A 14,925-nucleotide genomic window follows, 5' to 3' on the forward strand; every position below is an offset into this window, starting at 1 on the left:
AAAGAAAATAAAATGTAAGCAAACAACAACAAAAAGAGTGACAATGCTGTGTTGTGATCCACACTCAATTCCCACAGTCCTCTCTCTCTAACCCACTTATTTTACAGATGAAGCACTTGAAATCCCAGAAAAAATTAATTGACCTTGGTCAAGGTCACACAGGTGTTGACTTGCATTAAAAACCTCTAGGCCTTTCTAGTTTGGAAGATGAGGCTTTCTACATTTTAAGTGGGATGAATGCATCATTTGTTCACTGTCTTTTAGTATTTAAACTCAGGCATACTTAAATCTAAATAGATGATTTTAAAATTTCTGGTAGACCAATCTTGCTGGTCTAGCTATAAAAGATGGATTTGTCAAGCAGATTTAACAGTGAGCTCATGATTTAAGGGAGTATATTTAACTTACTTAAAAGAGTAAATTATTTTTAAGATGACTAACTTGGATGTCTATTGTTGTTCAGTCATTTTTCAGCCACACTCGACTCTTCATTTCGGGTTTTCTTGGCAGATACCAAAGTGATTTGACTTCTCCTTCTCCAGCTCATTTTACAAATAAGGAAACTGAGACAAGCAGGGCTAAATGACTTGCCCAGAGTCACACAATTAAATGTCTGAAGCCAGATTTGAATTCAGAAAGATGAGTCTTCCTGCCTCCTGGCACTCTATCCACTGTGCTACTAAAGTACCCTATGAAAATGGATGTTACTAACAGCAACAACAAAATGGGTTTTAGCTTTTCATTGGTATGAAGTCTTGTCAATGTATTTGATTTTATTATTCACCCTTCTGACTTAATCAGTGCCTACGTGACTTCATCTAAGCCTTTGATCCTTTGATTCCATGTTCTCTTCCTATTAGTAGCTAACTAATACGAAAGGCATGCTAGTACAGAAAGACCTCATAATTTGCTTTTGTTTCAGCTGCATCAGTGCCCATCTGCCTAAAACTGAAGCTTCTCATTGGGAAGATGTCATAGTTGAATTGAAGCGGATTCCAGGTATTATCGAAGTAAGTATTGATTCTCCTATCCCCACTCGGGGCTAACTGGCTTTACCTGTATAACACTAGAAAGTTACTGGAAGTCTACTTGTCTGGGTATTAGCTAGTACACAGCCCAAATGTGGAAAATATAAACAGGTTCTAGCGGAATGATACATGAACACTTTTCTTTTCATGTTTTAAAAATCCTTTGTTTAATTTCAAAAATTTTTTCGATGTTTTCATCCTCCAATTTTTCACATATATAATTGTCTTTTCTTTTAGGGACATAATATTGATACGACTCTGTATACTGAAAGTAATGCCCATGTGAGTATATTTGCCGTTTCTTTTACATGTGCCATAATTATGGTGTTGTTCTATTGCTGGAGACCTGAAGAGGGAATTTTCTTAGAATCAAGAAACCCTGGAAGGGTTATATTAAAGAACTGAAATGTTCTTAACCTGGAGAAGATTTGGGGGAGATTGTGATAGTTGTATTCAAGAATTTAAAAGCTGTCATGTGGAAGAGGAGCTAGTTTTGCTCTGCTTGACCCCAAAGAACAGAACCAGGAATAATGGGTGAAATTGCAGAAAAGCATATGTTAGGCAAAACTTTTTAATAATTGGAGATGTCTAAAGTTATAATGTGCAACTGTGAGGGATAATTAATGAGTGCTCCTTAATGCATGTTGGCAGAGGTTAAATGACTCTGACCCCAACCAGATTCCTTCTCCCCACCCTCCTTACAATTCTGATAATTTGGGACTCTATAATAGAGATCATACAATTCATATTTCTCATTCTTCAAGATATTGTGATATGAGTGAGTTAATGTTAGGAACAGGCTAGAACATTGTCTCCTGATTCTCTACTATAATCCCTGACTTTTCTCCTTACCCACTTCCAGAAAACTATCATCCCAGAGCTGCCTTAGAAACAAAATCAATATACACTGGTTTTTGTTCATCTCTTGAATGTACCCCAGGGTATAAGATGACTGCCCCTATAGACCTATATCTCCTCTGTGATATATACTAGTCTAGTTCTTGCTGGATCTGCCTCTAGGGCTGGTTCATGCTGAGCCCATTTCCCTGAATAAAATGAGAAGGAACAGACTTAAAGAATGTGAATTACTTTTTCTGAGAAGCCAAAAGAGGACTTTGTTCTGCTAGGACTTATAATTTAGCTGAAGTTAAAGAATTCAAGTCTCACTCTTCAATATGTTCCTCTATAGTCAGTATATTTTTAAATTTTAAATTAATTTTAAATTAAAATATTGTGAAAAAGTCTCCATGGACTCCTGTTCATAGGATGCTGACAAAAAATCTCCTTTCAGACAAACTTGGCATTATATCAGTGCCAAGAACCTTTGATTATATAATATAAACTACCAATTCATACCAAAATGTCTTAGACTCACAGCTTCAAATTCATTGGATTATACCATCATATCTATATCTATATGCTTTTATAGATCAATTAGTCTACCCCTCCCCCCAATTTTACAAATCAGGAAGTTAAACACAGGGGAGGGGAATAAGACTTTCACTTGGTCACACAGCTAATTAGTGTTTGAAACAGATTCAACCTAGCTCTGTATCTATTATATGGTGCTGCATTCCTCAGAAAGAAACTGAGAAGACCAAAAAAGAGGGGGGGGGGGGAGAAAACATATTCATAGTAGTAAGCCATAGTAAGACAACTCTGCCTTTTTTTTTTTTTTTTGGATTTTTTTTTCTTTGTTATAGAAGGAAAAAATATAAGTCATTGTTAAAACAAAACAAAACATTACAGTCAGGCCAATTATATTACCTATTATGACTTAGCCTCCACAGAATTCTACAGCCCACCCAGCCACACTTTCATTATATACCCACATCAACTCTGTTTCCTGTAAATTGAGCAAATGTGTGCATTAATGAGATGGAATCTCCCTCTCTTACAAATAAAATAAAAAATCCTGCCTATTATAAGTAGCATAAACCAAGCAACAAATCTATAAAACTGATCAATTTTCTCAAATGTCCAAAGGAAATATTTTCATCTTGCTTAATTGGACTGAAAGTACCTGAGGCAATCTGGTTTCTCTCATGTTTCTGGATATAAAAACCAAGTCTCTCTTACCTTTTCCTTTATTTCGTGGAAGACAAAGTTTGGGTTAATTTACGATTGGGCTTCTCATCAACAGTATCCTAATCAGAATCTTTTTGGCAATGTCAATCGTTGCCAGTGCCAGGAACGTGGCTTCAATCTCCCAGCCAACTAGGGCACTATTTGATTAGTGTTGGTCATCTTCTTCTCCCCGAGTCCCTTCTTTGTACTTTTATACTTTTTCCATGCAGACTACATGAATAATTAACCACCAGCAAGCTGAAAGATTTATTGTTAATAGCACTTGCAAGTCTCAAGGGTTTGGTTGAAGTGAAATTTGCTTGTTTAGACATTCTTCCTTGAATGAGTCAGACCACTGAATAGGTTCCCAGCATTTTCTATCTAGACTTCAGTTTTCCCCCTCTAAAAGCAAAATCACTTTTTAAGGATTAATAGTTACAGAGGTGTGTCAATGCTTTATACCCTTTCAGGGCACTGTCAACAGAGTATCACCTGTGATCATTTCAATACCTCTGAGAGATGGGTGAGAGGTACTCTCCATTTTGCCTATAGGGAAAGAGATATTTGGTTCAAATCCTCCCTCTGTAAAATGGCGGAGGTAGTAGACCCTTTCAGATTTAAATCACTGAGTTAGGAAGTTGCATAGGCAAATTTTATATGATTTTGTCTTGTCTCAGGTCAGACAGATAATGAATGATTGAGCCAAGACTCAAACCCAGGATTTCTAATTCATTTTAAACCCTTCCCCACACTGAACACAAGAAATATTTTCTAATAATCAGAGTGGTCCAAAATAAAAGATCCAACAACTGCTTTTAGAGACAAAAAGTCTCTTTCTTTAGGGATGAAAAACTTCATGTAGAAGTCTTCATGCAGAAAGCTATAGAAAGAGATTCCCATTGAGATCCAGGTTGCCTCTGAGGTTCCATTTGTATAAGATGGGTTTTGACTTCATGACTTCTTCCAATTTTAGATCCATGATTTTCTTAAGAGACTGGTTGGGGGATAACTTGAACCTAGGTATGCTAATCCAAAATGTTTCCCATGTACCACCACATGGCTGTCCTAGATTGTGGATTCTTCTGAATGTGGGTTTTTTCTTTTTCATTTTCTGCCAGAGTAAAAACTCCCTAACTTAGTTGATTCATAGATGTAACATTTTGGAGCACGACCTGTCCTTAGGAAATGTTTGGATAGGATGAGTTTTTGATCAAGAATTTTAAAATGTGAAATTATTTACTAAAAAAAAAGCGATGAATTCTTGTAAAGCAGCTCTTTTTCAATTCTGTTTGTAGCCAAGTTGCAAAATCACCATGATGAGGTGTTTTCTTTTGGAGCTACATGTGATTTCCTATGAATGTAATAATACTCAACTCCATCAAACAGTAGAAAACATCGTCGTCCTTGCCAATAACGAATTATCATCAAACAGGGTGAGCTTTCTCTGTACTGAAAATAAAAATGTGATGTAACTTTGTTTTTTGTTTGTTTGTAGTTTTAGTAGATATTTATTGATGTTTTGTTTTTGCATCATCTGCCTTTTTCCTTTTATTTCTACTCTTTTGTTCGTCTCAGAAAGCAACCTTTTATAACAAAGAATTTAGGGACAAAAATTAGACCAAAAACAAAATTGAAAAAGTCTGATGCCATATTTCACATCTGATGATAAGGAACCTTCCTAGAATGAATAAAAGGCTCAAGAAGGTTGCTACAGTGAGTCTGAGACATCACTAACTCTAATCTGATTTAATGAAATCTATTCCAGTTTATGCATAATTCCTAGATCATATTCATTGTGTTTAGACATTTTGAATGGAGACTTTCCAGATATCATTTGAACACAGATTATATATTACATTCACCTTTTAGACCAGGCTCATTTGATTTGAAGGAAAAAAATAGGGGGAAAATAAAATTGGGCTCATTAATCAAACAGCCTTTATGAAACTTAGTATATGTCTCACCATGTAGTGTAGATACAGAGTGAGATATGAGCTAATCTCAAGGAATCTCCATACTAGAATAATGAATAAACTTGTTGCTATCTGTTCTTTGCTCTAGAATAATTCATGGAATTATAGAATTGGATGTACCTTCAGAGATCATTCAGTCCAACACTTTCATTTTATAGATAAGGAAACTGAAACCTAAAGAGCTTCAAAATGAATATAACAATAAATATTTTGCTCTGTGTTGATAAAGATAATAAGCAAACAGGCCCTATCCTCAAGGAACTTACTTTCTGACTAGGATAATATATAACAAGTACACAGATAAATCTAAAGTATCTAAGAGTTAAAATAGAAATATGAAGAGGAGGAAAGGTTTACCAAAGAGTGGTTAGGGGATGGATCAGGCAATCCTTTGTATTTTAAAGAAATAAAGGTCTCTAAAATGCACATCCTTCCAGAAAATTAAATTCTATTTTTTAATGGCTTCCATTAAATTAGGAACTTTTTGATGGTAGATTGTATTTTTTCTTGTTTGAGGTTTTTTTTTTTTTTTTTTGGGGGGGGGGGGGGGGAGGAGGGAGGCTTAACTGCCTAAATAGTGCCTAGCAAGGAATAGGCACTCAATTTTTGCTTTTTGTTTCAAATTTTCTTTGAATCAGCATAGAAAAACAGTATAAAGTTCTTAAGGTTGAAACAAGGTTTATTCACATATAGCAGAAATAATTTCAGATTTTACAATCAATAAAGAACTTTTTGTTTGAGAATGATAGTTTCAGGGGGATAAAATCGGACAAATGCAATGTTTTTGCTATTGTTACAACCTTTTTCAATAGTAAAGGAAAGAAAAACCCTTCTCACATTTTCTGAAAGCTCTACCCAGGAAATTCATGGGCATTCTTAGGTTCTTAGCACAATGCTCAGTTGATAGGATACACCAGGAAAGAGAATGGAGCCTTACTTTGCTATAATCTTTTTTTTTTTTTTGTCTTCCCCTTTGGCAGAACATCAAAGAATCAGGATGCAAAGAATGTGAGGAACTGGAGGAAAAAAATGTTAAAGAATTTTTACAGAGCTTCATACGCATAGTCCAGTTATTTATTGGCACATCTTAATATCATTTGCTGCATTTCGGCACTTTTATTGGTGAAAACTTTCTTCTTGGACTCCTGGACCAGGGACTCGTGTCCTCAAGTCACTGGAATTTGCCATTTTATCAAGATAATGATCAAGACTATGGAATTAATTCATGTCGCAGAACAAAGACAAAAAATGAACCAATTGTCTTGTGATCTCTTTTACCTTTGTTTTAAATTTATTATTGAAGCTCTACAATGTTCTAATATGAGTTTTAATTTTCTTCCTAAATGACATGGGATGGGAAAACAAGGCTGTTTAGGCCTGAGTTGGGCCTCGTATTTAAAGAACAGATGCATCTGGAAAAGATCTTTTGAAAGCGGTGAAATTGGGACATTGTGATGGTGCAATAGAGAGTACTGGCCCTAGAGTCAGGCTCTCACACTAGTTGTGTGACCTTGGACAAGTCACTTAATCCTGCTTGCCTCCAAAAGAAAAGAAATGAAGTAAGATAGAAGAGTACTGGATTTAGAGGGAAAGGGCATGAGTTAAATTCTGCTTCTAGGATACCTTGTCCTTCTGGGGCAAGTCCCCTAATTTTTCCAGGCCATTTCCTTAATTGTAAAAGGAAGATATTGGAGAAGACAACAATTGCTAATCTTTATACAGAGCTTTAAGGTCTAAGTGACTTACAAAAACATTATTTCATTTTACCCTGGGAGGATGATGCTATTATTATCCCCATTTGACAAATGAGCAAACTGAGACAGACAGAAATTCAATGATTTGCCAAATCATAGAACTAAGAAAAAGCCAGAAGTGACTGCTTTCAAGGTCCAACCCATATGTAAATCCACGATTCACTGAGATGAAAAATTACATTTTGAATCTATGTAGTTCAAATACAAAATGGTTTTTGAAAAACAAAGGTCAAGTCAAGATTGATAGGGTGCTTTATCATTATTTTTTGCCATCTATTGATGACAATGAAGAATTCATAAAACTGTCTTACAGGTGATGTAACTTGTTTCCCGAATTATAAAGTAGGTATAATAATAGTACCTATCTCCCAAGATTGTTGTAAAGATATTTGGCACTTAGTACAGTGCCAGGCATACAATAGGTGCTATATAAATGCTAACTATATTATTAGCTTCCATCTTTAGCAATGCCTTACTATGATGGGGCAAGATGGTTTTTACACTTATTGCTGCAGGTTTGTAAATAGCTCAAGACCTTGAAGTTGGTAAAGAGCTGGGACAGTAGGAGAGAGAGAGAGAGAGAATCTTTTACCTGACATCCTAGTTTGGGAAAAAGAGCAAAGACAAACCAAAATCAGTGAAAAAGGCAGTGGGAGTATTTACCCAGGAGAATGAGCACCGGCTTTGGCATCAGAGGACAAGACTTCAAATGACAAAGACTTCAAAAACTCTGACTGAATTCAATTTCCTCATCTGTCCAATGAGAGTGGCGGACTAGATGGCCTCTGAGATCCTTTTCCACCCTAAATCTACTATGCTTTGAAGAAAATTACTGATTGGAGTATTTGTTTTTCTCTTTACTTGTTCAATGTATACAGAGTATAACTCTCAGGTTGTTGTATTCAGGAACATATTTTGATTTATTTCTACTCTACAACCTTTAATAGTTAATAGAAAAATAAGTCAGTACAGAATGTTTAGAACGTAGGTTCTCAGGGATGTATAGATTTTTATTTTAATGGAACCTGAATGGATCTTAGTTTTATGCCTTATACAGACACACACAATGTTTGCTTTCTCTCCCCTCCCCAGAATAGTCTCCTACCTACAACCAGCTCACTGCCCTGAGTTTATAACGGTCTTCAATGTGTATTTTAGAGAATTGGACCCCGTGAGATAAATTTGATATTATGTCTGTCACTCATGAGTAATAGGTCTTATTTCCAAAGTATTCTCAGTGTCATCATCATGGCCTGAAAGAAGAAATATAATGCTCTCGGTACCAGATGGTAGTAGGTAAGCACTAGGGGAAAATAAGCTTAGGGAGAACTGGCCAAGATCTCACTGGAAAAACTTGGATTGTGCATGTATTGAGTTTATGCACAAGTGTGAAGGGCCAGGCTGTCAGAAAGTCAGCCCCTGCTCATGTCTTTGACCACTGACTGCTTTCAGTCCTCAGGAAACTCTAGTACTCCGTGAAACAACCTGTTATTATATAGTTAGTAAGTGTCAGAGTTGAGAAACCAGGACTTGTGATTTTATCAAGTATATCTTATTTTCACACAATATGTATATATATATATAAATATATATTTGTATTTGCATATATGTAAATAATATTTTATATAAGGAATTTTCATACTTCATAGGATCATAGAAGAGGACTTTAAAGTTCATTGAGTTAATCAATCCCCTTGAGACTATGTCAAAGGACTTACCCCCTACTCACATAGACATGGAGCTGTTCAGACATCAGAGGATCTGAAATCAAATATTACTTCTGATATAACTTCTCAGATTTTGAGTAAATCATGTGATCTGCTAAGTTGCTCAGTTTCTTCAGCTATAGAATAAGTAGTTGGAAGACAAAGGAGTAGAGAGGGCTGGATAGGCCCCATCTTTTTAAACTGTGGGTTGCAACCTCATTAGGGGTCTCATAATTGAATGTGGGGATTGCAAGATTGATTTTTTTTATCAGTAAGTGTTTGATTTGCATATCTATTTTTATATACCTATATACTCAGGCTCATATAAAAATTTCTTGGATGCAAAAGAGTCACAAAGGAAAGCCTTGGGATAGATGCCCTCCCAAAGGCCCTCTTAATTCTAGGTTTATGATCTTAAGTGAATAGAGGGTGGATCTGAACCTTGGTCCTACTGACTTTAAGTCCAATCAGTGTCCTTTTTATATTGTGCTACCTCTTGATGTTAAACATTTAAGCTCAATTGAGTAAATATGAAGCATAAGTTTGTATCTTATTCAATTCTCTTTTTAAAACGACAATGATTTAGTTACGAGTTCTCTCTCCAAAAAATTCTTGGGTGCAGAGTTCCATCTATATGCACATAGAGTACCCATTTGGACAAGTCTTGTCATCTGCCCTTCTAAGACACACTGTATTGTGATGGACAGGATCCTGGAGTCAGGAAGTCCTTAGTTCCCATCCCATCCTTACCATCTGTATGACCACAGGTGAGTCATGACTACTCTGAGTCCTAAATTTTCATATCTTTAAAATGGAGATAATAAAAGGCAATGTATGCAAAGTACTTTGCAAACCGTAAAGCACCATATAAATGTCAGTTATCATTAGCATCATCTCAGAATAATACATTTGGTTTCTATCTCACCTTTCCCCTGAAAAGTTGAAAGCATTTTACAGAGGCGATAAATAAAACATTAATCTCTATGTCTATGGTCTTTGAAAAGAGAGTGGACAGAATGGAATAAAGCAGTAGGATCAGCTATTAATGCTGATTAGACTCTGTACCGAAGCAATAGTGATGAACATTCTCATGGGAAAAAGTCTTATTATCTCTGGATACTGATAAGAAGAAAGGACTGTTTCAGAGGGAGTGGCTCTGGTAATTACTAGCAGAATCAGTGTAAAACTAGTGAGCCCAGTGATTTTATTATTGTTGTTGTTAGGCAGCTAAGTAGCCCATTGGATAGAGTGTCTCAGACACATAATAGCAGTGTGACTCTGGGCAAGTCACTTAACCCTGCTTTCCTCAGTTTCCTCATCTGTCAAACAAGGTGGAGAAGGAAATGCCAAATCACTCCTATATCTTTGCCAAAAAACCTCAAATGGGGTTATGAAAAGTCATAGATGACTAAAGTAACTGAACAAGAAAAATTATTGTTAGCAATAAATAATAGCTAGCATTTGTAGAGTACTTTAAAGTTTGCAAAGCACTTTATAGACATCATCCCATTTGATTCTTAAAAGAGTCCTGCAGGGTAAGGACCATTTTTATCTTCTTTTTATCAATGAGGAAAGAGTGTGTAAGATTAAATGAGTTATGCAATAATACGTGAGAGAAGATACATCTGACTGCTTCACTATATTTAAAAAAATTATTGCAAGGAATTCTAAAATCATCTTAGTCTTTAATGATCATGAATAGGCAGTTTTAGAAGAAGAAATCTAAGCTATCCAGAGCCACATGAAAAATGCTCTAAATCACTAATAATTAAAGAAAGGCAAATTGAAACGATTCTAAGGTACCACCTCCTGCTCATTAGATTAGTTAAACTGACAAATAAGGAAAATGACAAATGTTGGAGGAGCTGTTGGAAAAACAAGAATATTAATGCACTATTGGCAGAGGTATGAATTGTTCCAGGCATTTGGGAAAGCAACTTAGAACTATTACTACTAATTATATAAAGTTTAACATTTATATTATATCTATTGTATTGTTGCATTTGATTTTCACAAAAAGCCTGAGAGGAGTTATTACTCCCATTTTATAGAATAGGAAACTGAAACAAAAAGGAGATTCAGTGACACAGGCAGTTTTAGGGTCACACAGGTAGTAAATGGGGCCAGGTTTAAATTCCTGTCTTCCTGACTCCAGGCCCAGAACTCTAGCTGATGAACCACCTAATTTCTTATAATCCAAAAGCTATCAAACTGTATATAGGCTTTGACTTTATGACATTGCTACGGGGCCTATACCCCAAAGAGATCAAAGAAAAATGAGAAGAGCCTATATGTAGAAAAATATTTATAGCAGCATTTTTGTGGTATCAGAGAACTAAAAATTAAAGAGAGCCATGGTTGGGGAACGACTAACGAAATTATTATATATGGATATTATGGGATATTACCATGTCATCAGAAATGATGAGTAGAATGGTTTCAGAAAAACTGTAAAAACTTATGTGAACTGAGCAGAACCAGATTACTGTACATAGTAACAACAGTATTGTAATGATGATCATTTGCCAAAGACTTAGCCACTCTGACCAATACAGTGATCCAAAACTATTTCAAAGGATCCATGATAAAAAAAAAAAAAAAAAAAAAAAAAGGGTTCTTCACCTCAAGAGAGAAAACTGATAAACTCTGGGTAACATACTTTTTTACTTTTCCTTTTTCCTTTTTTTTAAAAATAAAAATATGGCTAAAATCACCATATCTCACATGACCTTTTGTATATAATTAATCTCAAATATCACTTGTTTTCTCAGTGTAGTGGAAGAACTGGAGGAAGGGAAAGATTTTGAACTCAAAATGTAAAAAAAATGTTAAAAATAAATATATTTTTTAAAAAAAAGAAATGAAGTGAATGATTTAAGAGAAACCTCGGGAAACTTATATGGAACAAATACAAAGTGAAGTGAACAATTTATACTGTAACAATGGTATTTTTTAAAGATAAGTAACTTTAAAAGACTTTAGAACTCTTCTGAAAAAATTACCAAAAGCAAAATTCCAAAGCACTCAGTTTAAACATGCTCTCCATTCCAGATATAGAAGATGATGGATTTAGACAGCAGACTCAAGCATTTTTGAACATAGCTAATGAGATAATTAATTTTGCTTGATCATCCTTTTTGTTTGTTTGTTTTTCTTACTTTTTCACTGAGTGGGGGAATGGGATGAGAAGGGAATTTGAAAATGAAAATAAAATTGAATTTATAAAAGGAAGAAAGAGAAAGTTATCAACAGAAAAATTCTATTAAAGAGGGTGAAAGGAAGGATAGCAACAAGCATTTGCTCAGTACCAACTACGTGCCGGGTGCTGTATTAAAATACTCCAATAAAATTGTCTCATTTGATCCTTATAACAACCCTGGGAGGAAGCTGCTATTATTTTCTCATTTTACAGATAAGAAAACTTAGGCAAATAGCTGTTAAATGACTTGCCCAGGAGTACACAGCTATTAACAGATCACATTGAACTCTGGCTTTCCTGAATCCGGATCTGGCACTCTATCCATTGCATCACCTGGCTTCCCCTTTCTTTAAATTAACAATTTTCATAGAATCTAATCTGGGAGGGACCTTAAAAATCTTTCTATCCAGCCCTCCCATTTTGCAGATGACAAAACAGATCAAGAAACATGAAATTACTTGCACAAAGTCACACAAGTATTCACTAATAGCAGTGGATTAAAAACCAGGCTTTTCTAACACTGGATCCAGAGTTCAGTCCAGGTATATGAAACATGTTTTGAGTTCTCTGGTGAGGTGATGTCAGTATCTACTTGTTAACCCTATCTTCAATTCTTACAAAGATCTGAGATTTTAGAAACTTCCACAAATATTGATCATCCTGCAAAATTGAGATAATACTCTCATAGATCCTACCTGAGTTATTTTGACTCTCAAATGAACTAATGTATCAATAATACTTTATAACTCTCAAAACCCTAAAGAAATATGTTTCCTTTTAAAAATGCAATTGGAGAGAATGGGAAGTTTTACTTTACTTACTTTACTTAATGTAATATATTGAGGATATGTAAAACTATTAGAATCCTTGGAAGAAGAGCTTAAGAGAGTTATAATAAATTTGAAATAGTTAAGAGAACCTGGCAATCAGATCATTGCCATCGTTTCAGAAACCCAAACTACACAGAATAGCAGAGCCATGGCTCAGTTAATGAACTTTTAACAACAAAAAAAATGAAGTCTTTATTTGCCCACAAACTTATGATGAGTCAGACATTGGATCTGGCAGCTAAGCAGGTTAATGTGCTTTAAAACTATGTTAATAGCCAGGAGGGAGGTGAATAATAGTTCTATTATTCTGAAGTGCTCAGACTACATTGAGAGTGTTGTGCATATTCCTGGGCATAGTGTTTCAGGAGATACGTTAACAAAATAGGATATGTCTAAGGTGGAGGTGTTTTGATGATGAGTATATGAGAGAAGATTCAATAGAGAGATTGATTGAATTAATCCATCAATGACTCAATAAGCACTATATGTAAGGCTCTGAAGAGAATGGGAGTTTGTCTAGAAAAGAGCACATTGGGATGAGCAGGGCAGGGTCACCATAGCTGAATTTGAATATACAAAATTCTACCCCAAGGATGAGGATTTGGCTTGTTGTGCCAGATGCCACTTACATGGTGACAGATTTGGGCTCAATATAAAGAACAATTTTCACACAATTAGAAAAATCTTAAAATAAAATATACTGATTCATTAGCTAGCATGGTAGGGCTGTTCCACCCATTTGCACTTGCTTTTACAGTCTGGGCAAATTATACTCTCACTTTCCTCCAGGTTCTAGGAATAACCCTGAGGGACTGAGTTTCTCCTACTGTCACTCTTAAGCCCCTATTAGGATGCTTACTATTAATAGTAAGCAAAAGTATTTTAGGAAAGGTATTGACTAAGATGTTATGGCAAGAAGAGTTGGAACCAAAACATTTCCTCCTCTCCAAAACAAGGGTATACTCTCACCTTGTGTAAAGTTCTTTAGGGGACTGGGTTCATATTTGAAGTGCAATGGTAATGAAGTATATAGTTTAAGATGTGGCAAAAAGGTACCTCTCACCTCTGATAGATGAGACTTTTATCTGGGCTGCTTTCTTGAGGGGTATGACATCTTTGCTATATGGATCAGTTTGCTGCTGAGCTGACCATTTAGCCAGTGTCCTGTAATCTGCAATGTGCTATGTAGACACATTTACTTCAGAGTATTTGTTAATAAATGTTCAGAGAAAAACAGGTACAGAGGTATGTGGTCACAGCCTTCAGTCTGGTGAGAGATAGCCACTTCTCTCTTTCTGTGCCCTAGGTCATTAATCCTGGGATTTGTCCCCTTCCAGACAGGGGAGGAGACAGAGGCAGGGGGTAGTTTATCCTTTTCTCTGGAATACTCCCTTTCTTCCACTTACACAACAAGATGGCACAATGGATGAAGCCATGGACTTTAGAAACAGGAAGACCTAAAATTAAATCAGAGGCTTACTAATTGTGTGAGCTTGGACAAATCATTAAAGGATACTTAGTCTCAGTTTCCTCATCTTTAAAATGAGAGCTTTGGACTTAGTGGTTGCTAAGGTCCTTTCCATATATAACTCATGGATGCTGTTTACCTTCATTCATTATGGCTGGATGTATTGCCTCCTACTGGTTACAATGGAAGTGGGAGGAAGGAAAGAGTGAAAAGGGGGAAAGAGGGAAGAAGACAGAGAGGGAGAAAAGAAAGAAGAGGAGGAAAAAGAGAAAGAAGAAAAAAGGAGAAAAGAAGGAGGAGGAGGAGGAGAAGCAGAGGAAAAGGAAGAGGAAGAAGAAAGGAGAGAGAGGGAAGAAACTTTCCCCTCAACTTCTCTCTAGTAATAAAATGATTCCTAAAGCTGGAATTTTTCAGTGCTAAAATCATTTACAAGTTAGCTTACTGATATCTATCTAATCTATCTTTTTTTCTAGCTCTCTCCAAATACACAAAAGGGATCATGCACAAACACACATACATGTTTGTGCGTGTGCACATTTTTATAGAAAGCCCAAAAGGCTTGTTCTTCTCAACTAGTCATGAGATACTTCCTACACATAAGATTTTGCAAGTGTGAATGTTGAAAATTATTTATTCATATGTTTTGAAAATAAAAAGCTTTTTTAAAAAAGATGCTTCCTATATGGTATCATTTGTTTTTCATTCCATGATCAAAAGTTCAAGTTGATTAAAGTTGTGTCTACAAATTATGAGACTATTGAAAAATTCTCTAGCACTAAATCTACTCTGATGATGGGTTAATTAGTTGGGAGGGGACTAGAACTCCACTTTCAACATCTGTTGCTGAAGGTATTATAATAATGCTGGATGACCACTTGTTGGGAATATTGCAGAGATTTA

General features: G+C 35.6%; 1 protein-coding gene across 1 annotated transcript in view; it reads left to right on the forward strand.

The window, feature by feature from the left end:
* IL15 (interleukin 15) overlaps positions 1 to 14,697 on the forward strand; it is a 155,241-nt gene extending 140,544 nt beyond the window's left edge. The window contains exons 4-7 of the mRNA XM_051965733.1: positions 923 to 1,010; positions 1,266 to 1,310; positions 4,391 to 4,528; positions 6,049 to 14,697. Of these exons, the coding sequence (XP_051821693.1) occupies positions 923 to 1,010; positions 1,266 to 1,310; positions 4,391 to 4,528; positions 6,049 to 6,159 (382 nt within the window). The 3' untranslated portion in view covers positions 6,160 to 14,697. The remainder of the gene's footprint in view (positions 1 to 922; positions 1,011 to 1,265; positions 1,311 to 4,390; positions 4,529 to 6,048) is intronic.
* Positions 14,698 to 14,925: the final 228 nt, after the last annotated feature.

Source organism: Antechinus flavipes, chromosome 6 (assembly GCF_016432865.1).
Source record: "Antechinus flavipes isolate AdamAnt ecotype Samford, QLD, Australia chromosome 6, AdamAnt_v2, whole genome shotgun sequence".
Classification (NCBI taxonomy): Eukaryota; Metazoa; Chordata; class Mammalia; order Dasyuromorphia; family Dasyuridae; genus Antechinus; species Antechinus flavipes.